Source organism: Anopheles marshallii, chromosome 3, assembly GCF_943734725.1.
Source record: "Anopheles marshallii chromosome 3, idAnoMarsDA_429_01, whole genome shotgun sequence".
NCBI lineage: Eukaryota > Metazoa > Arthropoda > Insecta > Diptera > Culicidae > Anopheles > Anopheles marshallii.
This window is the reverse complement of record NC_071327.1, coordinates 64,806,505-64,834,047: the sequence shown is the minus strand read 5'-3', so window position 1 is coordinate 64,834,047 and position 27,543 is coordinate 64,806,505. Positions and strand designations below refer to the sequence as shown.

The 27,543-nt window shown below is 44.9% G+C and overlaps 1 protein-coding gene across 1 annotated transcript; it reads right to left on the bottom strand.

The window, feature by feature from the left end:
- Window positions 1–21,998: 21,998 nt before the first annotated feature.
- LOC128714225 (uncharacterized) lies at window positions 21,999–27,108 on the bottom strand. The gene is made up of 9 exons (XM_053809101.1): window positions 27,077–27,108; window positions 26,808–27,003; window positions 25,459–26,739; window positions 25,275–25,383; window positions 24,100–25,206; window positions 23,356–24,033; window positions 23,115–23,272; window positions 22,203–23,039; window positions 21,999–22,133 (listed from the first exon to the last, which is right to left on the bottom strand). The coding sequence occupies exons 1-9, from the start codon at window positions 27,106–27,108 to the stop codon at window positions 21,999–22,001; spliced, it is 4,533 nt and encodes a 1,510-aa protein (XP_053665076.1).
- Between the last annotated feature and the right edge of the window lie 435 nt (window positions 27,109–27,543).

The window sequence follows — 27,543 nt, the reverse complement described above, 5'->3', positions numbered from 1 at the left end:
GTAGAATGAGTTTTTTATGAGGTCGGTAAATTTCGTCCGATGCTACACTGAATTGCTTGCGCTACGTACTAATCTTGAAAAATTTCATGACAGTCAGAGGCACTGGAACAGGGGTAGGGTTGGGGGATTGGGGGGATACATACGAGGGAGGGAGCTCGCGCGTGCTATACGGTATCATTTGAAGCCCTTTCTGACATTTATGGCCGCGCGTACGGAACCTTCCCGTAACGTAATGAATGTGTTTATTAGGTGCGCTATAACTGTAAGCTCGATACGCGCCGTTTTCGTACCAAAAAAAGGGTGAAACATTATATCGGAGCCAAGTTGTGAAATTACTTTCCCCTGATAAATGTCACTCATTCGTAGAAGTAATTAGATATAGGAGGAATGGTTTAAAGCGTTCTATTACATGAACTGTGACGACTTTCGTAAGAAAAAGGTAATTAAAGCGGTGGAATGATTTTCTTCATGATTGCATTCTATTTTTAACACGGTCCATCGCGTGCTTACCTCATGCTTGCCCAAACTGTTGATGCACTTAAAGTGCATGACTTTGTGCACGGAACATTTTTCGAGCACGAAATAATTCATCAATAATCGTAACTGCTTTAATTTGCAGTGAACCACCAGGCGTCTCCATCGCACCAAGCGTCTCCATCGCACCAGGCGCCTCCATCGGGTGCACATTCACACACCGAAAGGAAAACTCTTCCAAACGGTAGCATTTTGCGAAAACCGTGCTCCATGTGGTAATAATAAAGCGTGATGCAAATGAAACAAAAACACAATTTGTACCGAGTGTGTGCCAGTAAACTTTTCACACGGAAAGTCATCTAACTTCAGTTCTTTCAGTGCCATTCAAATGATCTTAACGGGTGAGGGTTGGGTTTGATATGCGCGTACCGTTTCGCCCTCTCACCCAGCTCCAAGGAAAATGTTTATACGACACCCTCTCAGCACGGGAGATGCTTAGGAAAAGAATGAACGGTGCAAAAAATGGTGAAAGTTGCAATGAAGCACACTTACACGATGATGGCGGCGGGGCAACAGGCGGTGGTTTGGTGGAAAATTACAGATGTAATGCTATGGTCCACCCATCATAACGCAGCGTGTGTACGTTTGCGACAAACATGCTGACGTAGTGGGTAGTGAAAAGTAAATTTCTTTTGCTAGCATCATTTTCGCTGGGTTTTCTACTCGCCTGGAGGGCATACACTCATGTGTGTACTCGTTTGCAAGATCGGGACGATGGGTTTCTTTGTTGGATGCCTGACTGCAAAATTCGCTTTCAATTTCCCTCACCCGAACGATATTCGCTTTGTACGAAATGTCAACCATTGTTTCATTCGTTTCCGGCTGCAGTTTTTCGCTGTCCCAGTTTCGCCTTTATTAGCGGTTGGTTGTTTAACCATCAAGCCATCGGCAGTAGAAGAACGCTTCGTTTGTCTCTTTCCCTCTCCCTCTGTCACTTCGATACGTCAATGTACGAGCTGCACTGCACTTTAGCCGGACGGTTTCAATGCAGTTTCCATGTATGTGCTTTTATGTTCGGTTCCATTCCCTTTTTCTTCCTAATTTAGTTTCTGCTTACCCTGCCGTACGTTCGCCCCGAGTGGCATTGTTTTGGATGCGCAAAGCGCACACTGCTGAAACCGTCCCGACACCCATTTGCTACCGGCATCGATGGCGGATACGGGGCGGATACCCACCATCGCAAACCGAGTCACTGCTGCACGTAGCGTTACGATTATTTTCCTTTTGCACCAAATAAAATGACCGAGCAAAAGGGCGAAATGGAACGTGCAACATAAAGGCAAATGAGGGCAATCGTAATTTGCAACAGTTCATTGAATGTAGCTTTTGCCGGTGGCGTTCGTTGATATTTTGTCCGAGAAGCGCAGCTAGCGGCAGCTTCTCGGTGCGGTTATGGGGTTACAACTTTTATTGCAAGTTTTGCTCGACTTTGTGGACCTTTCCTGTAATGAAATTGTGACCAAAAATTAAAACGGGACATTTTTTTGCTATTGCAATCGATATTGAACGTTGTTGAACATTGGAACACTCCTTTTTTGAAAATATTAAAATGCTATAGCGCAGGGATGAGTGTGGTAAAGAGCGTGTACAGACCACGCTACTGCAAAAGCTTTAAATTTTTAATTGAATTTTGGCCCAGCTCGAATTGCACAAAAAATATTCCTACCAGGTCGACATGTGCATAGGACAACACACTGCATGTACACAGAACGAACACGCTCAGCACACGGGAAAGGCAAAAACAATATTCTTCCATGCATATCATTTCATTGTGGAAGCTCTTCCGGTTTGGCAGTCAAAGGACAGCCACGACTTAAGCAAACCGCACAGCACAACCAAAAGTGCACCCAGCGCACGATGGGCCAGTACTTGGAGTGTTTCCATTTTCCTTGCCTGGATGGAAAAGAAGAAAATAAGCGATGGAAAGTAAAAACCAAAAAAACCAAAACGGGGCCCCATAATTTTTCCGCCTCGATGCATAAATATCAACATTTATGACGGAACCGCTTGCCTGCGCTGCACCACTTGAAGGAGGTGAGAAAATGCTACGGAACAGTCACCTTTTGCCTTCGCAAATGGCACGGCAGGTTTACGCCCCGGTTTGCGCGTGTGTGTGTGTGTGGGGTTGAAAAATGCATGAAACCTCCGACGGTTGGGAACAAAATGCATTTCAGAATGAAAGCGCACCAACAATGGACAAAGAAAATAACAATTGGACACATCCCCATACCGTGCGCACGGTGCGGGGCGATGAATGCAAAACCGTTTTTATTTTCCCGTTAAATGGCTTTTCTTCCCATTCCCCGGATTGAAGGGAATATCGGAAATGGAACACATATGCAAGCGCTGTTATATGCTGTGACGCCAGTGTGCCTAACAGCGGTGACCATAAAACCAACACGATAACAAGCGGGAAAAATGGGGCGGAAAAAGCGTGTGGGAAATTGTTTTGATGCTGAAAAGCGACCAATTATGCAAAACTCAAAGGTGTTAAATGGAAGTTTATGAATTGTTTTTTAGCAATTCCGGTATGGCCTTGGGCTATTCATCTAGGCGTCGTAAAACCCAACGCTTAATGGCTGTTTAATAAATAAACAATATTGAACAATATACCTTATACTTTATAGACTATCTTCACCTTACTTCACGCGAATCCGTAAAGGAACGTTTGCACATCAAAGGCTTTGGTTTCGCGCCAGTCATTTCGTGCACCGTGCAGTCTCGCCGCAGATTTATGCATAAAACCATCGACCGTAGCATGAGTTCGATTAAAGAGTATTTAAATCATCAGAACCACTTCCACACGTACCCAATCGGTCGCTAGACACACGCAACACGCAAATCCGCTCGAAGCAGTTCCACTGTAAATAATATGCCTTAAGTTGCTCACGTTACGCGGAGGAAAAATAAACAAACCACGATCCACAATAAATATTCGACTGGCGTAGTAGGATAGCTGAGTCCCAGCTAGCTCAGCTTTTTGTTTACGCACGTGTTGTATGCAATGCCGGTGCGCCAAACCATCGAATGACGCGCAGTACGGAACTGGTCAAAACAAAAACGGAAGAAACATTATGTACAGAACTCCAGGAGCAAACAAAAAAAAACGATTTAAAATGGAGCAAGAGAAGCTGATGATGTCTCGTTGGGGCACTGTAGAATGTTGTTATTCTTTTAGACGAATTTGCACATGAAGATTCTGTCTTTGCTGCTTGGGTCTCTTTTAGTGTTGGGTAAATCAGATTCAGATTCATGTTTTTGAATGAATCTTTGAATTGAATGAATTAATCTGAATATGAATCTGAATTCGCTATATCCATCAGAGTTTATGAATCTTTGAGGATTGATGAATAGTTGAGCATTCATGAATCTTTGAGGATTGATGAATGTTTTTGGATGCATGAATCTTTGAGTATTTATGAATCTTTTAGATTCTCGTATCTTGAGAATTCATGAATCATTTGACAGTTGACTCACGTGTTTTAATGACTCCTCGATAAAGATTCATTTGAATGAATGACTCATTGCAAAAGATTCATTAGGCACAACACAAGTCTCTTCTTATGTTGGGTTGCCCCTTGTAATTGAACACGTATCTTTTAAACCCTCTTGCCTATTTATCCTTCAATGGGTAACGAAGAACTCCCCAATATCGCCCATCGTACACAGCGCGTACAGCGCTACCAGTAGCGCGGGTGCAATTCAAACGGGCATAAAACATTGTGCGTTCTCGTTTGATCCCAGCACAAACAAAACAACACCTTCACGCCACCCCAAACCACGGCAACAGAACCGGCCGTGGCAGTTAAAAGGCGCTCGCGGACGCCGATTCATTTGATTGAGTGTATTTTTGGAAAGAGCGTGTGAAAGAGACCGCCAGCTGAATGTCTTAAAATATCCTGCACAATCGCACTATAGCGGCCGAAACGATCGAGACGTCGGAGCGGCTGGCGAGCTCAAACGCACAAATGGCCGATTTTCTTCGCCAACGGTACCCGTCTACGGGGCCCGGTCGGTGACGACTTTTCGCCGTACATTAACGCAGAACGCGTTGGGATTTTGTTGGTGCGCCCCGTGAACCGGTGCGGTACCGTGTAGGTTTCGCAGGTACTGTGGCGCAAAATGCAACGTTTCAATCGCACGGCAGAGCAGAAGGATGGGTGGAAGGGTGGCAAAAAAGGCCTCACACAGTGCAACATAATTTACCTACTAGGTCTGGCTCAGCTGGGTAAGGCAAACCGGTTACGTTACGCTGGGGCCGAGGCTATTTTGAGAGGCACTTTGATTTACGGTTAGCGACCTTCAGCACAAAACTGAAGGTTGCAAATAGGACAATCTATGCGAGTAGCGCGTGTTTGAGGTCAGTGCATTGATTTTTCCACCAAAGCGATGGAAGTATACTTGCGACAAGGTTGTTATGTTCTTCTATTATTGATACGTTTTTTAAACGTTCTTCTTTTCTTTCCTGTCTTTCTTCTATTCTTTTTACTTAAAAGATATGCTGTTTTTTTATACATGAGGTTTCATTTATATTATTTAAACCCATCTTTTAGGATATCTCATTGCGGTCTTCCTGGTTAAATTATTGCCAACTAATGCCTCCGGTTGGCCTTTCGGTGTGCGGCGCAGTCCTGATAGTAGCACCCGATCCGAATGAGTTCCGGGTTATTTTTAGTTCGCTTTGAACCTTCCAGCAGCGATGCGTTTCATGCGGCATGCGTCGGTGGACGGTAGGGGTCTAAGAAGATAATGCAGGGCGAAACCTCTTTCAATGGTGCGGCTATTAATAAGAACGCTTAATACACTGCCCAGCCCAACAGGCTAGTCCACCGGGGAGGAAAACACACGGCAGGGGCGGGGAAAGGGAGAAGCAGAGAGCGAGCGGAGGTATTCATCGATTGCAATCTCGGAAATTTATTACCGCACCCTGTTTCTATCGATCCGATCACAGCTGGGAAATGCCAACGGTACGCCACGGAAACGCAGAACGCTAGGACACACACACACACATACAGCAGTAAACTCCAAGGTAGACAAAAACCACTCACGGTACGCGAAATAGCGTATGAAATCATCCACGGCGCTGACTTACAACAAGTACGCCTCGGCCAAAAAGGTCTCGCCCCTTTTTTGTGGAGATAATCCCTTCCCGAAAGGACCTCAGCGGCACTTGTAATAATGCTCCCTTTGTCAGCAAACATAATATCACGCCGATCTTATACACCGTTCATCTGGCATCTTCTTCCCGTCCCGGTACCCAGGATGGGATTCCCAACCCCATACCAACTCTGGGCAGCTCACACGTGCCGGTACAAATTTCATAAATCACCACCAAAGTCCACTCTGCCATAACTTTAATTGTGTCGGCGATAAAGTCGGCTTACGGACGCGCATAAAACATTCGGCCATGATAGAGTACCCGCCGCTCCATATCTTGGGGCATGCGGGACGGATACAAGTTTTGGGCTAATTGGGCTAAAATCCTTTTCTCCGTTGGCAGAACGATTGATGTCAGCAAAGAGATGTCCACACCCGGGTGCCTCGATGCGATGCTCGTGATGCTCCGTGGTCTATAAAATGTATATTTTGCTGAATTTCTTACGACTAACAATCATGATACCGTCGAATCGACATTGCAAACCCTGCTTCGGTGTGTATCATTGAGCAACAGTGCATCAAGAGAAGGTTTCATTGTCAAAAACGATGCTTCTTTTTGGGAAACAAGACAGCGTTTCCTCGCTGACTCACTCGTGAAGCGTGATGAAAAACTCATTTCATCGCAAGGTGGCCGGGTGGCGGTATAATGAAACTGCAGCAAATGGAACCAGAGTTATTCTTGGAGGTAGCGTTAGGATACAAAATACTTTGCTGTATGTTGCTGGCTTCTTTTTGTTGCCGCTTTGCTCCCACTATCTCTCTTCAAAGAACCGCAAAAAGTTTCCGACACAAGTACCGGAAGTAGACGAGCAAATGAGGAACGGGGGAGGGGGACGCAAATTTACGAAGCGTACAATGAACGGGCATGATTCCAGCTTTACTCTCTTCGGGCTCTTGAAAATCCATCAAAGCCCCCTTGTCCCGGACGTCGCGGGCCAGCAGAAGTCGACAGCAAGGTACAATTGGATGGGTTGTTTCGTCCTGCGCTTTGGCAACCAAGCAAAACCAGCAGGAAGCATCAGACCAGACCATCACACCACACGACCAGGCGCGGTCGGGGATTATGTTTCAAACCGTTGCCCATCTGCGGTACGGTGGAATGCGGCTGTCTGTGCTCATTCCGCACCGGAGTGTGGCAGCCAGCATGAAAGTGAAAATTACGCCGACATTGTGGGTCGGGCCAAACAACGGGGGAGGGGTCTCGCGTGTGCGGGGAACAGGAGATAATTATCTATCTTCTGGTGCTTTTCTGCATAGCCTTGCCCTTAAGAACAACTCGCGTCGCAACACCCGCACCGCGTGTGAGGAGTTCATGCAGCACAAAAGGGCACGGAAAATTTGGTTTCAAATGAAGAAAACGAAAAACTACAATTGAAACATAAAAAGAGATGTAAAAGCGAGAAAATCACAAACGGGCGCTGGCTGAAGATGAGTTCTTTTTTCTTCCGGCTCCTACGCTCACTGCGTTCGTTCGTCATTTCATGTAGATTTTCTTCATCATTTTCACCACTTTTTTACCCCATTTCCATTTCGGCTGTTTTCGTTGCCAGCGATAATGGGAAGCTTTTCCCACCCCCAACAACCCTTGCGCTCGAACGCCGCACCCTACCACCCAGGAGGGGGAGGGGAGGGAGGAGGGAAGATTATTTCATTCAAGCTAATGATGAAGAGTGTGACCAAAGGGTGCAAGGGAGCAAAACTAAAACTAGCTGATTTCGCCATGGTTTCTCCACCATAGTCGTAGATAATAGACAGAAAGGCTGGGGGGTTGGGAGGGTGAGTTTTGCTGCAAGAATTAAATACGGCAGTACATTGCATTTCATTTCCCGAGCGGATTAAGAAGTTTTGCTCGCTTTTACTATTTTTGTTTTTTGGTTTTGGTTTTGTACTTTGGTGCTGTTTTGCTCCGCCGTACGCCATTTAGGATGTGAGAAAAGCGCTTCATGAGCTTTTTTTTATGAGTGCAACCGGAGCGGGTGACAGCGCTGGAACGGAACCAACGATCTGCCATAATTTTCCCACTAATCTGGCACAATGCAACCGAATGATACAAACAAACAAATAAGTACTGCTGAAGTGAGTCGAGCGGATGGTTTGGTGGTAGTGGCGCCGGCCTTCACACAACAGGCTGGGTAACAAATCCCATCCGGACCGTTGTCTTTCCTAAGGAAGACCGATTACTCCTAGATATTGGTAAATGAAGTCTACGAATGCCAGAAGTGGAATTTCAAAACATTCACATTAAACAATTTTGATGTAATTTAAAAAAAAATTTCAAAATTCCTAAATTCAATTACTGTTACTCATGCGCAGAAAATGAAAAACAATACAGCCGAATGGTTCGATATGGATAGTTTCACGAGAATCGAAGCATAAAATATATCGTCCTGAAATATGCCATCGCACTCAATGCCAAAAATGGTCCTCATATATGTTACTGCTATCACACCCGAATAGCTCTATACGCTCGTCTAACGTACCGCCAACCAAGGATGCCAAGAAAATAATCCACCCAAAGAGCCCGGGCCACTAGAGTTTATTTCACAAACCTCTTTCCATAGCAATATACCGTTTGGCTCCTTGCTTTGCTGGATTTATTTTTCCACCAGAATCGAGTCATTTCCTGAAACACAATATCTGCATTCGTGCTGTAATGCCAGCCAGAGATGCTCCGGGCGGTTTGTAATAAAACCGCACACAACAGTGCGTTGCAGGCAAACGAAAAAAAAAAAGGATTGAAGGAAGCGCTCGGTGAGGTGATATTCCTTTTCGTTTCGGTAGCGTCCCATATGCACTATTGCCCGCTCAAGGATTATGCCAGGAATTCAGCATCAGTTTGACAGAATACCCGCCGAGAGATGGAGAGACAGCATTAAAGGAACCGAAAGTTCCGAAAGTAAATGCGGATGTCGTACATCATTCCCGGTTGGTTTCGTCCCCGTTCAACAGAAATGCTGGGAAACGTTTCTTAGGGGACGCGTAGACTACCGGAACGCATCTTGGCGTTTATGGTGACGAAGTTGAAGGCAACGAGTTACATGCTGCAAAGGGGAAACTCCTCCAAAATCACCGAGGTGTACGTAAGAGTGTGCCCTGCAACGAGGGTCGTTCCTTGCATTCCGTTTGCCGAAAAAAAAAGCTAAGGACAGCTTCTTCGTGCAGTGGAGAAATAAAGGGGTTTTCCCGTGGAACTTGTGCACCACGTTCACTCCTGACGTGGCCAATAAAACACTCGACCCCGGAGGAAAGCAAAAAAAAACGGTGCAACGGGGAAGGGGAATGGGGGGCATGGCTCAAAAGGATCTTGTGCACGAGGTCTAGCGGAAGCTAAAGTTCATACCCTTTTGCAGCACACAGTCATGCGCACATCCCAAGGCACTGGTGGGGGGAGGGGACAGAGGTATTATCACTTTGCCTCCCAATGGGACCATTTCTGTGGTCACCCAACGCTGTGTAGTCGGTTTTGTTGGGTATGGCAATGGTTATGGTTTCCTTTTTGCTTGGGGGGGGGGGGGGGGGGGTAGGTGATTTCCACCCCGTTCCGTTCTGGCAACAGCGATACGACCAACTTTATGACCTAGTAACTTGGAACTAGCCGGAACGAAACTATACCGAGGACATGTACATTGTAGGGCATAAAAATGGTGGTCTATCTAATTTCAAAGCGTAATGGTAGCTACATACGAAAATAAAAACCATGCATGAACAATATTCCATAAAGGAAGAATGTAGCTTGAATTGGAGATATATTTGTTTTGCTTTCCATTCAAAATATATGCACATGTAATTGTAAAGTTCGCTTATACAAATGCTCAAAACCAGCGCTTCTTAAAATACAAAATGACATGAACTATCGCTACCTTCAACCAGTCAATGCACACGTTCCCCTTGTTGGATTGGATAATGGAACTCGGTGCAGTGTCACCGGTAAACAGCATGATTAAATCATCCCCGGATAAACCGCTTACGATTCATCGCGAGCAGGGGATTTCATCAGTAATCTGGTCGCGCTGCATTGGCGACCAATCGCCATTCTGTTTTCGGCCATGCATAGTGTATGCCACACCGTCAGCGCGTGTGGCCACTGTCACCAGCAGCGATTAATCGTTAAATAATGCAATAAGTGCATCCTCGTTTAATGGACGATTTGTTCTCATTTATTTTTAAAATGTAATCACGTTTGCTCTACAGGTGTAAGCAATCGTTGTCTGCATGAAATGTGAGCGAATGATAGTGGAAACATTGCACAAGTAGTGAAACAAATTAATAATATAAAAGTAAAACTTCATTTACTTACATTCGTTTAGCTCCGCTTTGTTAACGTTTTAGTTCTCGCAAGCGTCCCACTGCGACACACGCACACACATTAGATGATAAATTCTTCTCTATCCGTTGCAAGCTTTTCACACCTTTCTTCGGTTTGTTGCCTTACATTTTCCACCATTAAACCTAACCCTGACATTATCACACTCGCAGTGCACCTTCCTAGCTGGCCCTAGAAGGTTTGAAAGAAAAAAACGAACAGCTCCTTCTTTCACTTTTTTTTATCGCACGTTGTGACCACAAAACACACACCACACTCACGCACTGGCACACTTAGCGCTAAGGGTATTATGCTAATGCACCGTTTAATCAATCTCCTATCAAGCGTCGCCGGCAAACACTGCAAACACTGGTCGGGCGGGGGACGCGCGCTTTTTTAGGGGAAAACTCCAACCCGGTCGTGAAAAGGACGCACCGGTTTACACTGTAGCGAGAAAGAGGGATGGCAGATGAGTAAAACAAATTGTGCAAAAGCAGCTAGCCGCTCTATCACTTTATCTAATGGATGATTTTACAACACACTCATAAACACCGCCACACGAGACCGTACCCTCGTAGAAGGCGCGCATCTCCACTGCAATATACTAACAGCTCTTTGCTAACATCATTCACCTGTTTACATCAACAACAGTGGAGATGGAACCTTTTGTACTATCCAGAAGTATAGCAAGGGAGATTTGATAGAGCACAATCAACAACAATTCATCCTAATATTGCAATCTAAGCATCGTTTTACAGCCTTCTTCAAGAAAGAAACACACTTCTTCAGAAGCTAACTAGCAGAAGGTTTACTTAGAGACAGTTCAACCGTTTGCCACACCTTCAACGTTCAGGGCTTTGTGTTCTGATAGTGAGCGATTGGTTTTCGATACAATCATATTAAAAGTCTCCAAAAACTACCGCACCCTAGACATAGACATGTGATGATGATGATGATGCGTTCCTTTCATATCGACACAAACCAACATCATAATTTAACGTTTTAGACACTCAAGCTATGGGGAAATTATATTGTCACTATGTTCTCTCAATCCAACACCGTTGAGTAGTGGCTCGGTTTCGGTCTTAAGCGACGTAAATGACTTTTAAACCTCAAGGACCTGAAGTGACTTCGATGCCACACCAGAATTCCAATAATTCTCCAACATTCCCGACGTCCAATGTATTCCCCGGAGCACTGTTGAGAAAGAATGGAAGAATAAAAAGAAAACGAAAACAGGTTAGCATATTGATCTGACACAAGGGCATATTTACGATCGCAAACGTAAGATACGTTCTAAATAATTATTCCCATACTGCTGTTGCCGATTGCGTACTGTCGATGGCTTCTCGCATCTGATAACCATTCGCCATGTTCCTTCGAATGATGGATGCCCCCCCCCCCCCCCCGTTTAGGTGTTGACGTAACGGAGAACACATTTTGTCTATTGAGAGCAATTGTATGACGCGGCTTGTAATGAATATTAATAAGTAGCGTATCGGAGAGCGCCATCTCGTGGCAGCGGGTTGAAACTAACACTGCGCAGTCCTTCCACACTAACTCTGTTAAATGTAATGAGTAACTGGGAATGCAAATTTACTCATTTTATTCATCGTTCGCACAACAACACAGAGATAATCTTCAGCGGGAATTGAATGTTGGTACTGCTGGGAAGGGGGGGGGGGGGGGAGTTATTCGGCTCAGTGTTGAAGTTTTGGAAACATCGACCATTAAGCGAGGGAGAACTTTATGAGCTTTTATTTTAATTATAAATGTTTAAACGAGTGCTTCCAATAGCCAGGGACTTGTACTAGCAGTACGATCAGAAACAAAGTGTCATCGCATCATGTTAGCTCCGATGGTGGAACATGTTCTTCCGCCCATGTCCGTGCCGCACGGTCCACGGACCAGGGCAGGGCCGTTTGGGGCGTGCAACAATTATCTGTGCCGGACACAAATGTCACCAGAGCCCAGCCTATTTCGTCCGTAACGGCGGAAAAACGAATCTATTGCAAGCTTTGCCACAGAGCACCGCAACCGTATCGATTCCGTTTGTGTGGTTATGTACAACGCGGCCGGTTCGACTCCTTCCCTGCCCAGAAGCGGCGTGGAAGTAGAATGCTAATTGTTCGAGCGTGAAATTACAATTTTCCCTTCCACTACGCATCCGAATCGTGCCATTTCGATTGCAACCGGCGCGGACCAACCATCGCAACAACGCTTGGCAATGGCCGGTCCGATACTGCTCCGTACCGGTGTGTATCGTGCCGGTACGCCATTCGCCGTTCCGTACGCCAAAAACTTCCCCCAACAACTTCGTAATTAGTGCTGGTCGTTCGTATCGGTTTACATTTGCAAAGCAGATTATCCTCGCAGGCTAGGTTGTTGGTTGGTTGGTTTTCCGCTCTACGTATACATATAGCGCGGCGCTTATCATCTTGAAGAGTCTCCTGGTGACTGGTGGCGACTTTGGCCTACGCGTGTTTGACACCTTTCGCGCACACATGCGGCAAACCATGCGGATCTAGGAGCCGTTTTCGCCGTATATTTTGTCTTTATTGTTACGTTTTGTTTTCCATCCCCACCCCCTCCCTCCCCCTACCTCTCCTCATCAAAAAAAAAAGGGAAACACTTCGACACCGTGGAGCCATTTTACGAATATTATCTTTACCACACCGACCGGGTGCGTCGCTTGTATAATGAAATGCGATAACGAGCAGGCAGTGTATGTGTGACGCCAACATCGATGACGCCAAGAGCAGCGCCCTTTAACATAGTGCCACAACGAGCAGTATTTTCACCAACAATGCAAGAACGCTACCAGTTCTGCGCCCTTTCCTGGCAGAAAACACGAAGAAACAACACACTCTGCGCCAGTTCCCTAAAGTAAACAAGTGAAACTTTTCAAATTACAGCCACCGTAATGGAGCAATCCTGGTCACGGCACCATGCCGCAGGACACATTTTTCGATACCGTCGCTAGCGGTGGGTGGATGGGTGGATGGGAAGTATGGAAATATTGGAATTCCCGTACACTTCCCAGTCACGACGGACTTTTATGTCCCTTTTGGCAAAAGATCCTTTAACCACAGGGAAAAAACCATTTCCATTTTCCAAGCACCAAGAAAACACAAACATACTCCGTGGACATGGAATTGAAATGTGTCTTACATGGGTTGTAACATGCATGAACAAAGCAAAACAAAAAAAAAACAATATCCCAACTGAATCGATCGTGAATAACAAAGGGAAATGAAGGTTGGTACATTGGCATGAAGGGCTTTATAGAATTCCGACATTACGGAGCATGAGTTGTGCTAGACGACACAGCGACAAATTGGAAAGTCTATTACTTCGTGTGCCAAATAGAGAAGATCTAGCTGAAGTCCTGACAACCCTTCCACCTATACACACACACACACACACTGGCTCGTGAGCATAATTACCATGCTTGTCAATTATGTCAGCACGTCCCCATGGTACGCTGATTGCATTGTCATGCCAGCCGCCAACCGCAATGGAGTGTAGAAATCTTTATTCAATTTAAGCATGAGCTTATGACCTCCGTAATACGAAGCGACTAGTTTTGTGTGCGTGTGCTGCGTTCGGTACGGCGTACCGTAACACCCCATCAATTCCAAACCAAACACAGGCGCGCTCTACACGTGCAGCGTGTGGGGGTTGGGTTGGGCGGGGTTTTTTTTCTCTCCCCAAAACCCGTTTCGCAACATGATCGTATCCTGTTGTACCGCAACAACATACCCTAATCGATTTTCCGGTCACTGAACTTTTCCATTCCCGGTGGAGTGTGGCATGGCGTCGTGCTGCCATCGGTTCAATGTGTGGCTGTGTGTGACCCTTCAACCAACCGGTACTGCTGTCTTTCTGTGTACGATTGTAACCTCCGGTTTAATCACCAAAATGGAACCTAGATATGGTACGGTATTTCCTACCCACCCCCCCCCCCCCCCCCCCCCCCCCCCCCCCGTGGGCCAATGTGTGTAATCCAGGGTTTTTCTTCTCGTCTTATTTCATTATTCACTTCACCACAAGTTCTGCCGTTCCCGTACACCGATACCCATGCGAAAGATCGCATTCAAAACTGGGGTTCGATAATAGAAACTAACCCCGGCCACCCACAAACAGAACGCCAGTTTGCTGTGCTTGCAAAGCTCCGGTGCTGGTGTAGGAGCGAAAGTTCGCCAACGCTGGCGCTGAATTCCATTCGTCTTGCGAGGTGCGATTGATTGGTGGAAAATGGGAAATTTCGACATTTACGGCATACGCGTGTGCCGCTTCTCCAGATTCCCAGCCGTTCCATGCAAAACCCGACAAAATCGTCCCTTCCTTTCACCCATCAGGCTAAAGCTCTTCTAATCGACCTTTCTCATGATATCGTTTGGGATTTTATTTTTCTCCTTAACGAATTGTCAGCTATTTTTTTTAACTAATCGAAACTTAAATTTTGAATGAAAATGTGGAAAATATGTTTTTGTGTTTCTGGTTGTTTTGGGACAAGTTAAGCGATAAATTGCGCCCAGCTTCTGTATATCCACCGCTACTATCATCCTTAACCTCTTTTGCTTCCACCACCCAAACAGCCACCAAGCGAAAGCTCATTTCGGTGCCATTTATTGGAGAAACGTGTGCGCGTCACGAGAAACGACATTCTATCTTTCTGCTGATTGCATCGGCACCGTGGCAAGCCATAGGTTGGCCTTTAGCGGCCGCACACCATCTTCGTTCGATTCGACTGCCGATCGTGGCCGGGTGCGTGCGAAGCAAACTTGTCTTATATCGATGGTTCATTCGGGATCTAGTGTTGGGAAGATTTAAATTCGGAAGATTCGAAGATCCGATCCGATCCCATTTGACGGATTCCAAAAGGATTCGATCCGATTGGGATTCTATAGGGATTGGAACCAACTGGGGTTCTAAAAGGATTGGTTCCGATTGGGATTCTATACGGATTCTGTTGGGAATAGACACCAACCAACGTGCTCTCGCGCTGTGACAGATTTGTTTGCTTGTTAGACAGAGGGAGATGGTTTTGTTCTTGGCCTAAGCAAGAGCATCTTGTTACTGGCGTCATTCTTGTACGGTGAAGTTTTATTTTTCGATGGCTCACGATCGAATCTTCTGATTTTTACAGACCGATTTTGTTTTGTTTTTGTTTGTTTGTGTATAGTATTGGTAGGGAAAATATGATGATATTAGTAAAATATTTCAATATTTTGTATATTTAACCGTGTCTATTTAGCTTGGGGTCTGTTGAGGCGTAACGCAAAGAAGTGGATCCTAGCGTTGTAAACAAAAAATATCTTAACTTTTGCTGTCGCGCTCTATGAAAATCGGATGGGATTAGGATTTAGGGATTCGAATCCCAAGTAGAATTCGAACTTGAAGATTCGAATCCCTTCAAGGATTCGATTATCACATCACTCCACGAGTCTCCTACACCGACCCGGATCGATCGTGCACCGTCGGTGCCTGGGCCATAGGTAATCAAAATCGAACGGGGTGGGAGTTGTAAACGAATTAATGGTGCTGCCGCCAAGTCACACGCACGTTCCCAATGTCTGACGTAATGCGAACACTCGGCCCGGTACGATGTCACCGTTTGTGCACGATAATGAATAATTTTCACCCGCGTACCGTTGCGTGTGTTCCGTCCGTTCCACGTGGTGGCTTCTAATAGGTAGTATTGCTGACTGTTAGCATCCCTGAAAGTGTTTTTTTTCTATTCCACAAGCTATGTCAAAACCCCGAAATGATTTACTGAATTCTAAATGAAAATTCCATCCCCCTTTTAATTTGGAGCAACTTTTTTTTTCTCTCTTTCTCGCTCTTTCTCTCTTTCTCTCTCTCTCTCTCTCTCTTTAATTGATCGTCGGTTAATAGGTAAGCGTTAAAAAAGAAAATACCCAACCGGAATGCAAGGGCAGAAACTTTATCCACAACATAACATGATCTACCAACCCAACCCCTCCAACCTTCCCACAACTCCTCGCTGTGTTCCATCTCAGTCCCAGCGGACTCCCGCCGTGGATTTTCCCGTGTTCTGTTTTATAGCTTCCCAGTTTATTGTGGTGTGTCCCTGCAGCCAAACAGCCAAATAGACAATGTTCTGCCCTTGAGGAGGGGGGGAGGCAGGGCAGAGTTTACGAGTCCGGCGTTATCATAAACGAATTTCGATCGGTGCGAAAATGGGGAGAGCTTTTCGGAAGAAGCAAAAAAAAAAAACAAATGTAGGAAAGAACCACTCCCGAGACACAGCGCAGAAACAAGAATCGTTACTGTGAACATCTCACGGCGATGAGCCCGCTTTTGCTAGAGAAATTGTTTCCGTCATGTTATGGGAGTTGTGACTGCTTTTGTTTTTTTGTTTTGTTTCAGTTGTGCTTGTTTCCTCGTTGTTTCTTTTGGCGAGCATGGCACATCGGAGGACGTAACAAAAAAAAAAAGAAACCAGCCACTCGTTACCATTCCTTTTCGTTTTTGCTCACAGCAGAAGGAAACTGTTCATTATGCTTTGTGTTTTCTGTTCGGTGAAATTGCGCTCGAAATGTGACTGGTAAGCAGTCGTGCAACACCGTGCGAGAAACAGTTTTATCGTTTCGGCAATTTAACCTTCTTACCAGTTGATTTGGTTTCATCTTGCTTGGCTTCGGTTTCACACGCTTTTGCTTACGAATCAATAAACAAAAAATCCGCTAACCCCAACACAGAACGATCAAATATCGCGCATTTTAGTGGTGGGCAAAAGCAAAGCAAAACAAAAAAAAATGGAAGAGGTCGATAAACTAAAATGTATCCCGAGACATTGTAAAATGTCATAAAGTAGGTATAATTCATAAATATTACTTTATGATACGCCGTAGTTCCATCGGATGGCGGAACGGTTGAAAATGCGTATCGGTTGGGCGCAAATAAAATTATGTTTATTGCCACGGGGCAGTAAAGTTTCGATCTGAATTGGAGCATGATGAATGCTGAGAGATGCGTCTTCTAGCTGCGTCAAAGTTGGGAGGTATCCTTAATGTTGGTTTGAGGTACAAATTTTAAAACTCCACCAAACTCTTTTTACCTCTCGTGACAGTGTCAGGGAGATCTTTTAGTTAAGTGTTTGAAATATTAATAAAAAAAAACCCCCCCTGCAAGTGCAGTGCTTTGGTCTATGGTTCCCCTCTTCCATAAGGGTCGATAGGTAACAACATCCATGGCCAAAGTGGTTGCCAACTTTTACCAACCGAACAAAAACAACCCCCCCTCCCCATTTTAAACGAACGAACCCCACGGGAGTGCGCACTTGCGTGTAAGACAGCCGCGAAGCTCTGCCACACGGGCAACCATTCATTTGAATGCGAGCAACGTTCTGCCAAAGAATTGCACTTTCCAGCCAGGACACTTCGGGCACAAACCGGACACCGGAGCTCCCCGGGCGGCGTCTTTGGCAAGGGTTTAACGCAAAAATCTGGCGATATGTAAATTATTGGTATCCCCTTTTTTTTTGGAAACGGTAAAGGAGCGGGGGGTGGTGGGGGGGGGGGGGTTCTTATTTGCCAGGTCCTTGGCCGTCCCTTTGTCTGAACCATAGTCGTGAGTGCAGGCAGATATGCAAAATAGGTCGCAAGCACAGGTTCGCGGTAAGCAATCAGCATCATTCGATGGAAAGAAACAATAAAACAGCATGAAAAGTACACCACAAAGCCAACTGTGTGTGTCTGTGTCTGTGCAGCTTTTTATGTTTTCCAGAATTTTTCACGAAAAGCAATATCCCAACCGCTTGCTGCAAGCCCTGATTTTTATCTACGGTCTATGGGTTGGCGAACTGGGGGATTTTTTTTTAATTTTTATGTTGGCACAATCGAACGTTTGGCACGAGGAATGCATGATCAAAAGAGATTCACTCTAAAATAATAATAAAAAAAAGAAACAACAAAACAGCGGACATAGAGTGGCGTACAACCCGTTTGCAAGATTTCAGGCTGGTCGATATTTCTACAGCGTTCCCGTTTTGGAGCCCCCCCGGGTTTTGTTGTTGCGCTCACTTATTTGCTTGGTTGTTTTACTTAAGCATACTGCAAAGATACCGAACGCTAACGGGGCACTGCTCACTGCTGAGTAATGCGGGCTGCTGCCCGGCAGAAAGCATTTGGAGAGCAATTCACCAAACAGGGAAGGACCTTCCGCCGCGTCATGCTGACAGCATCCTTTACATTGACGACGACAGTGCAGTGTCGAGGGTCTGGGACGTCCTTAAGCCTTTTTCGCTTACCGTGTGCACGAGCGGTACCAAACCATCCCCGTGGCGATCAGACAAACGGTCCGGGTTAGGTACAACGGTGAAGTGGTTTTTCCTCGTCTAAAAAGTCTCAGTATTGCGAGAATTCGAGTTGGTCAAACAAGTCAAGGTACTACACCCCCCATGCAAGGCGTTCCGTTTTCTTTTTCCCCGGTCGCTGCTGTGAGCATCCCCGTGGCGTTTGACGTCACTGATGAAAGCTGAACGAGTTTTACGCAAATGGTACCGTTTGTGTGCGGGAGTTTGGTGGATTTTCCCGAACGAGCCTGTGGCATTCTCACGACAGGTGGGATCGATTAGCATATACTATCGAAACGGACTCTGACGATTACGACAGGAATTCGCAATTAAGACAAATCGAGAAAATGTTGAATATCTTAACACATTTTAAGAGCTCCTGGTAATGTTTGCTGAACGATGCTAAGGATCGATAGATACAACACAAATTAGAAGTCTTAGAAATCCAGCACTCTTATCACAATAAACGGATCAAGTGTTGCTTTCCAATCAGCACATCCACTAGTTAGTCTTCCAAAGGTCTTTGGAAAACTCTCAAAGAAACGTTGGAGAATATGAATTTCTCCACAATTCACGCAATTTAAACAACTCAACTTGAAGGCACCAACGCTCCCATTATAATTCTGCGGGGTTCCACCAACCACCATCATGTGCACGGAGCGTGTTACAAAAAGCTTTGCCCTTTTTCTGGGGAGGGCACTATACGCGGTACAGCGGGGACACTCTTGCGGAGGTACGGCCCCGGGGCGGATATTAATCACGAGCATAGAGATTGATGAGTGCAGATAAATTTTCGTACCACCGGTGGCAGAATCTTCCCGACCTGTTTCGGGATCGTGGGAAATTTGGTTTCGGAAAGGAAGCCACCCGCGCTTGACGAAAAACCCCGTGTCTCGTTACGCTGAAATGGAATGTTCGAGAGGGCGAAGGTCTGATAGTACATTAGGCTGTGATACCTTCATTGAGTGCAACGATGCATGTTACAAAGTGTTTCAGCTGTCATTTAATCGCTTTTTAAGTTATACACCTTTGCAATCCATTTCATAACTTTACAAATATAAGCAACAATATTATTCAAAACGTTTTCCCCCGTGTCAGATATTTCTTTGATTTCTGTTCCTTTTTCTGGCTACTGGTATTGAGTGGACCCAGTTAAAGTTGGCTTATTTAAGTGCTTTTTGGGGCTTGAAAACCTTTTTCTCCCCTAATTTTTGATACGATGGTTCACCACCAATACAGACATAATACAGGAATGCTCATTATTTTTCCTTTTTTCCTACCTACACACACACACACACACATGCACGAACACATTCACTCTCTCTCTCTCTCTCTTTCTTTTCCTGCTCTGTGTGTGCGAGTGTTTTTTTGTGTATCTTATTCTCTCCTCTCTCTGGAGTTTTGCTCTCCTTTCTCAGGATTTTGAACACGTTTTTTCTTACACCAGCAGTCTGATTCTCTTTCATACACCCTAGAAAATCTCGCGGGCACTTTTCCTTCCAGATTTACCGTTGAACCCGTTTCGGTAGGTAAACTAATGAAAACAGCAAAGAAATTAAAACACAGGGTCCCATTTTGCAAATGGGCTTGGAAGTTGTGGCCCTAAGGTGAGTTTGATACTACTTCGTCTTCCGGCTAAATAATTTGGCCTTTCCTTACTCGTAATAACCGCGACAAGCTATTTCGTGTTCAAAACGATAAGTTTCTATATTACAGTGAGGTTAATTATCATTGGTAGATGGTTCAAGAATGCTTTGAAAGATGCATAGAATAATGAAGAATCTAACATGTTGATTGAGATTATAGAATTTAAAGAAAAGATAACAACTTAAAACTAAAAAAGAAACCCTTATTTTAATTCAATTGCAATATACGCATACTGAAATGGCATCAAAATTGTAATGAAATTCGTATAAATCGTTTCGTTTGCCCACACTACTCTCACGCATCGACTCCGTGGCCGAATTCTTATATACCTTCTTTTTAAGAGAAAAAACGTTTTGTTCATGAAGTGATATATTTTTACGATGAAATGTTTAACTTGAGTTGGTACCTTTCACGAATTTCCAGCTTTCAGCTGCAGATCTCCATAGAACAATCCCATAACTCACATTCTACACTGGGAACACTAGATGAATTTTCAGGCTCGGGGCGAAAGTACGACAGGATTACTGACGGTAGGAATTGGTAACAAACTGACTCTCCCTGTATCTTCGTTCGCACATATCTCAACACATCTCGCAAAGCCCGACACACGTAGGAATGGTTGAAAATGTATTATATTACATTTATGCGCACTTTGGCTACTAGATGCAACAAGCCCGACACACTGACCAGCTCACCTTTTCACGACTAACGGTATGCGGCGGTTGGCTATTATTTCACCTCACATTGCTTTCGCACACCAACAGCGACTGTATTCCGGCACACCACAGAAGGGGGTGTGGAGCAGTTGAGCAAAACCGACACGCCTGCTGTGATTAAAAGCTTAAGGTAAGGTTTAAATTTGCCTTTGTTTCCTCTGTAATCCTACCACACTGTCATGCGTTGCGCTAGCGACATCTTATCACACATTTGCTAATTCTTTAAAACCCGTTCGAACAACGCACACCCGCGCACACCTGCTGCCAACACGAAGGGAATGCGATTATTAATGCACCATATTTTTGCTTTGTGCACAATCCCGTCCCGGTGTACACATAGTTTCCTTCCGCACGAAACGCAAACCGTACGTGGGCGGCAGAAACGCTGTACAGAGGGTACAACACACCGCCGGGAGGATTAGAGGGCTGTGGTAGAGATTTTGTTTCTTTTTTAGTCAACCAAAAAAAAAGGTAACCCGTTAATGTGTGCCGGACACACCAATCGTACTCACTGTTCTTCCCGTCACGAACGACAACAATTCTCGACTGAACAGGCTGCTGCTCGTGGAACGCAAGCTAACCGTAGCAGGCACACCGCATTTTCCTTTCTCTCTGGCCGATTCTCCTATACGCGCGTTTTCTCACGCTCTCGCGCGCTCACGCATTTTTCTACCGCCAATATTCTCATTCTCACTAGCTCGCGCTATCTCTCTTTCTCCTTGCTCACAAGCTGCATATCCTGAGAGCGTCCAGATAAGCGTACGTACGCGCTGCAGGTGTTTCCCTCATCGCTACTGTTTTTCCTTCTCACCAATACCATTTCACATCTCACCAGCAAACAGGAAAATTAACCGAACCAATGAAGGTTGATAGTGCTTGCTTTATTCTTTACCACTATCATCCCAACCGCGTACAATGCGTTAACTTCTTTAGTCAGTCTCAGTGTGATCTTACGAGTTACGTCCCGGTAACTTCACTCTACCCCCGAACATTAATGTAATTCTACGTAGGTGTAAAGCATGATCAAATTATAAATTATGCAAATCAAGTGAAGATTTCAAATTTCGAAAATTTGTAAAATTCGTATGTTTAAAACATTACATTGAAACCAAGAGGAAAAAAAAGTCAAGATAGCAGATCATGCAAGGCACTTTATGTTTACATTTTTCAAAAGAAATTAATCTTTCTAAGAAATGTACATAAACAAAGGTATTCAATACTAAACATCCTCCTACAAAGTGCATCGGATGTTCCTGTTTGCAGCTTGATGTTTGTCTTGTGTAGATTATTACTAAAATAACAAATGTTATGTAAAGTTTCAGTTCTTGCGCAGCCGTTGCATGATGTTCTGCACCATCTGCTCGCCGTATGCGTGCGCGTCATGATCTTCGAGTTGGTAGTAAACTTTTCGTTTCTGTGCATCCGCTAGCAACGATGACCAAACAGGCTTGTGCTGTGTAGATAAATATCAAGAACGAAATTATTGTATTGTGATGAGCAAACAGTGTGCGGAGAAACTTACTTGCAGACTGTTGAAGTTTCCACACAACACCAGGCATTGTCGGGCACGTGTCATCGCCACATTGATGCGCTCTGGTTGATCCAGGAATCCTGTTCCATTCGACCGAGCCAATGAAATTATGACAACGTCAAACTCTTTCCCCTGGACAGAATCAATCGAATGCACTTCCACACGCTGAAGGGAGAGATTGCGCAACGTTTGGATGAGTTCTTCTCTGTGCCGTGCGTAGGGTGTTATTATTGCCACGGACGCACGGTTACTGCAGCAAGCCACGATCTTTTTCACTAATCCGACGACGAAACGAATTTCGTCCTTGTTGTAGATTTCGTACTGAGCCTGTGTCAGTTCTTGATCGTAGCTGAGACTTATCACCATATACGGCTTCAACGGAATGTCCTTGCGCTGTGCTTCTGTGCAGGGAGCACTTTTCAACTGACGCTGGTAGAAGTACTCGTTGGGCCAATGGCATATGTCCGGATGCATACGATACTGTGTCGTAAGTACCTTTAACTCGTCCATCTTCTGCTTATCTATGTACGATTGATAGATGCGTGAAAATAGCGACTTTCGGAACCCTGCCTCAATACTTTGCTGGTCCAGTACGGTTGCCGGCAGCTGATGGATGTCACCCACCAGTACTAGCTTCGATACTTTATACTGTAGCGGTAGCAGCGTACACAATTCCGTGCATTGCGTAGCCTCGTCGATTATGCACACGTTGAACTGTATGTCGAGCGAATACGATGCAAGTATTGGGCAGCTGCCGAGCGTCGTACATACGATATCCGCTTCATTTAATATTTGAGAGCGTGCCGTAATCTCCTCCTTTGTTCGGGGCTACACAAAATAGGAAAATGATAATCATCAGTGTTATTTTACCAAAAACTATGCTCTGTTTTATAAGCCACTTACCGGTTTTATTTCGGTGGCAGTGGTATTTCTGAGCCGATCATGCCCATATTCCAAACTGATTTTGTCTTGAATCAGCTTATCGATGAACACTTGCATGCAGGACAGGTCGACTTTGGTTTTTAATCCCGTCCGTACTACCTTTAAGTTTCTTGTATGAGCTGTTGCGTGGAGTAAGAATAAAACACATCACTACTCTGCACGTCGACGTGGAATGGTGCATCGCATTTCATATAGAGCTTACCTGTACTTTCCTTAAACCTCAATAATTTTTTCACTATAACATCTACCGCCGTATTCGAAGCAGCACACATCAGCACCTTCATTTTAGTGCCATTTGAGCGAGCTATATGCATTAGTTGCAAAATCAAGTGACTGATAACTCGGGACTTGCCTGTGCCCGGTGGTCCCTGTATGATGGAAATGGTAGGCAGCTCCGTATAAAAACATTCAGCCAACACCGATGACAGAACATTCATCTGGCCCGAATTGAGTGTACCCGGTTCCATTTTCGGTGCACAGTTTTTCACAACTGAATTCGCTTTTGTCCGCCTGGTAACCGTTAGGATGTTTGTCACGTTAAAGGAAGGCGTCAGAATATTGCACAGCAACGGTGAAAATTTCAGTGTAGCCAATGCATTTGCGCGTCGCAAACTCAAAAGGATTCTTGTGAATGGACGCAGGACGAACGTTTGACCTGGCTCCAGTTGGCTTCGCACGACACATGGCGCATACAAAATGTACTTCTTTGCTCTTGTTGAGTGTGAACCACTCTTATCCTGAACATTCGCTGCGTACTGTAATGGCACTTGCGTGTGATTGTAAAAAAACCAACTACGTTTTTGCTGCGGCGATATCTGGTACTCCATGATGCCGAAATCGTATGATGCCGACTGTTGCATTTCACTGGTACTGATGGAAACTGCAAATAAACGGGGACAAAATGTGCGTTAGATCAGTAGTTACAGCTGTATGATAGCATACCAACCTTCACATTCAATTTCGCACAGAGCATTACACTTTGGGCGACGGTAATCGATTATACTTGCGACCAAGGTAAGTGGCATTGATTTAGCATCCGCGCTAACTTCATTCCAAAGTTCGCGTATTAGGAACGGAGTGTGAAGCTTCCTAAAGCACTCAAAATCTTCGTAATCTTCCAAATTTGGCATCATTTTTTCCTCATTGGCAAATGGTACGTTGCGTGGCGATTTCGTTTGCTGAGCGATCAACCATTGTGGATACCATTTGAATATTTCAGCAAGCAGTTCCTGCTCGTGGGACAAAACATGTTCTTGAACTGCAATCGGTGAAGGAACAATATATTTTTCAATCAAATTCATCTTGTTTAAATTCTCCATGATTGTCACGCGTTTTCGCGTGGAGCTTTCGTCTCTATTTTTGGGAGTATATATTTTGAGTATGCTTTTTAGTGGAAGTTTTTGTACCAATGACACGTACGGAGCTGCAACGCGGGAAGCGTGAGTAGCGTTTGAACTCGTTGTGCTGTTGCTAGTTGTTTGCACTGTTTTCGCTGCGAAGCTTTGCGAACCAGTAGCAGTGTTGTTTTGGTTTATTGCGATAAGGTTACCCTTTGCGCTCGCATGTGGCTGTGGATTTAAATACGTCGGTGGCTCTATTACCGAATACCGGCGGTCAGTTATCTTCCTTAATTCACTTCGGATCGGAACCGGCCGGTCGACGTTGCTCACGCGTGCCATACTTTCGAACGTAAGCTTCTTCGGACGCGTATCGTTCACCTGTTCCGCACTGTCCACATTCGGTATCTGGTCCAATGTGGTCGATTGCGTACACATGATGCTTTCCTCGGTCGATGTTGGACGCGACGTGGATGCGGCGCGCGAAGGTGGCGCCGGAATAGGAGCGGTAAGAAACATTCCACGATTGTTTGGAGTAAACTTTACCTTTGGCTTAGTCGAACTCGTTTTTTTTGTTGCCACGGATGGACCATCACTCGCTGGTGTGATTTTTTGTTGATTTTTCTTATTCACTTCCATCAATCGATTTTTACGCTGCTCCTTTTGCTCCTTTTCTGCAGCACTTATACGATGAAACTCAAATATTTTGTCCGGAACTGAAAAAAGAAGCAGCCAAAACTTAATTCAAACCCGTCGCTAGTGGTTGATAACGCTAGACACTTACCATTTGGACGTGGTTTAAATTTCTTCTGGAAAAGTGCCTGCATTTCCTCTGGCGAGGCAATCGAACCACGACGTTTTAAGCCGGGTTTACCATTGGTTTGCGATGCATCCTTATCTTTCGCCGGGCCGTATGAACATTCGGCAGTGGCTGGTTTCGGAATGACGGTGGTAGGCTTCGGGGCGACAGCCGTTGTGGTTGGCTTCGGATCGGAGCCGGCAAGCTTCGGGTCGGTACTGGAACTTGTCATCCAGACAGGAGATCGGTGCATGAAGCCAGCCGGTGGAACGATTTCAATTACCCCATGGGGTTTTCTAGCCTGAAGCTCAGCCCAGTCCGCAACCGAATGGCGTCGTTGTCGAATATTTTTCGATGGCTCTTGCACAACTGGAGTTTTACTTTTGAGCTTGACCGTTTCGTCCGTATTTTGCCCTTTCTCCCCATCTTCAGCTTCATCGCTGGTCGCTGATGAGTCAACAGATTTACGCAACTTTTTCGCTTCCTCATTCGTTTCATTTGCTATAACCCAATCCTTCGTGCTACGTTTAAAGGACATTTTCAAAGAACCATTGTGGGATTTTTTATCCTTCGTCTCGGTGGATTGTTTCGTGTTTTCTTTACCAGTTGAGTGTTTCACAGACTTGTGCTCTTGCTTTTTATCGTTTGATTTTGTGGTGGTGGTTTCAACCCGTTCCTTCTTCGAGGAGCTGCTTTTGTTCTCAGTTTTTCCCTTTTTAAGGGAATCAGTTTTAACCTTGTACTCTTTGGGCTTTTCTTTGTAGCGTTGTGTTGCGTCGATATCCATTTTCAACATTGACGTCCACTTGTCATTCGTATCGTCACATACATTATGGCAAATGTTCTGATTTTGCATATCCGCTAATTCTTTTTTTACTTCTTCAAGTACCAGCTGCGTGTGATGCAGATCCGCATACTCATCTTCATCGTCCGAAAGGATTATAATCTCGCTATCATTAAATTTAGACGAGCACGGCTCTGCATCCGATTCGACCTTATCCTCATTCAATCGAGTCATGCACATGTCATACTCCTCTTCAAAGCTCGATTTCCTCAGTAACTCCACCGGGATCGAGACGCATTCCGTCGCCTTCAAACCAGAAGGTCCCGGAACCGGTGACGCTGCTTTTGGCATGCATATTTTGATTTCGTTCGATTGACACGAAGTTTGTGTTTGGTTCAGAGATTCTGAAGACGTCGTTTCCGTAATGATAGGCAATATTGTAGGACTGTTCTCAGCATCTATTTCCCCATCGGAGATGATTATTGCTTCTTCGTCTGGAATCTTGCGACATACTCTGTACTTCAGTATATTCGAATGGAATTTGAAATATTGTTGTATTTCATCATTCTTATGCCCGATACCAACACGGTCCCCTTCCTTTAGTTCAGTTGGACCGGAAGAGGACTTGTCCAGACGCGTACTGTTAACGAACGTTCCTCGCTGCGACTGAGGAAGAAAGGTATGAAATATTTGCAGTTTCGTACAGTGCTAACATACGTATACGCCATACTTACATCACAATCGGTGATGGTAGGCTTTCCATCAATAATCTGCAAGATGCAATGATTCCTTGACAAATAATGATATGTTTTTGGGCTAAACTGAAAGTCATTATCATCGCCACGGCCCAATTGAAGACGAACGCTCCGTATCGGTATAGTTTTGTACTCGTTGTGGAAACAACGAGAGAGGTACCAATCAAAGCTGTCGCTAAAAGAATGGAATTCGGCAAAAACGTTTACGGTTGCATTTTTTGCTGTTGCTCACACGAATGTGCGCTTACCTTTCTTTGGCATCCTCTGTTGACGATTCCATAATGTGAGGTTTGCGTGCGTACACACCAAACAACACTTTATCAAAGACACTCACTTTCTTCCTATTCTCAAATTAACTAACAGAAATCCACGCGTTTCCCGGTTTGAGAGCGCGAAACAAGCGCAAGTTTTCGTTGTGCATGCTAGATTGTTCTCCGAATTGGCCCACAATAGCGCCGTTTATTCAAACTGTCAAATTGCACCTAATCGAGCCCGTGGTCATGCAAATGACATGTAACAATTTCAAATATGCAAAATTTAAAACATGCTCAAAAAATAGTTTTTCTTGCCATAGGTGGACATTAAGGACGATAGTTTCTAGCGTAATTTCTATATTTTTATTTTTGCAAACAATATTTTGGAGTAAGAAAAAATACGAACGAGAAAGGATTTGTTTTGTGAACATTGGATTTACCATTATGCTCGGTGAGTGACA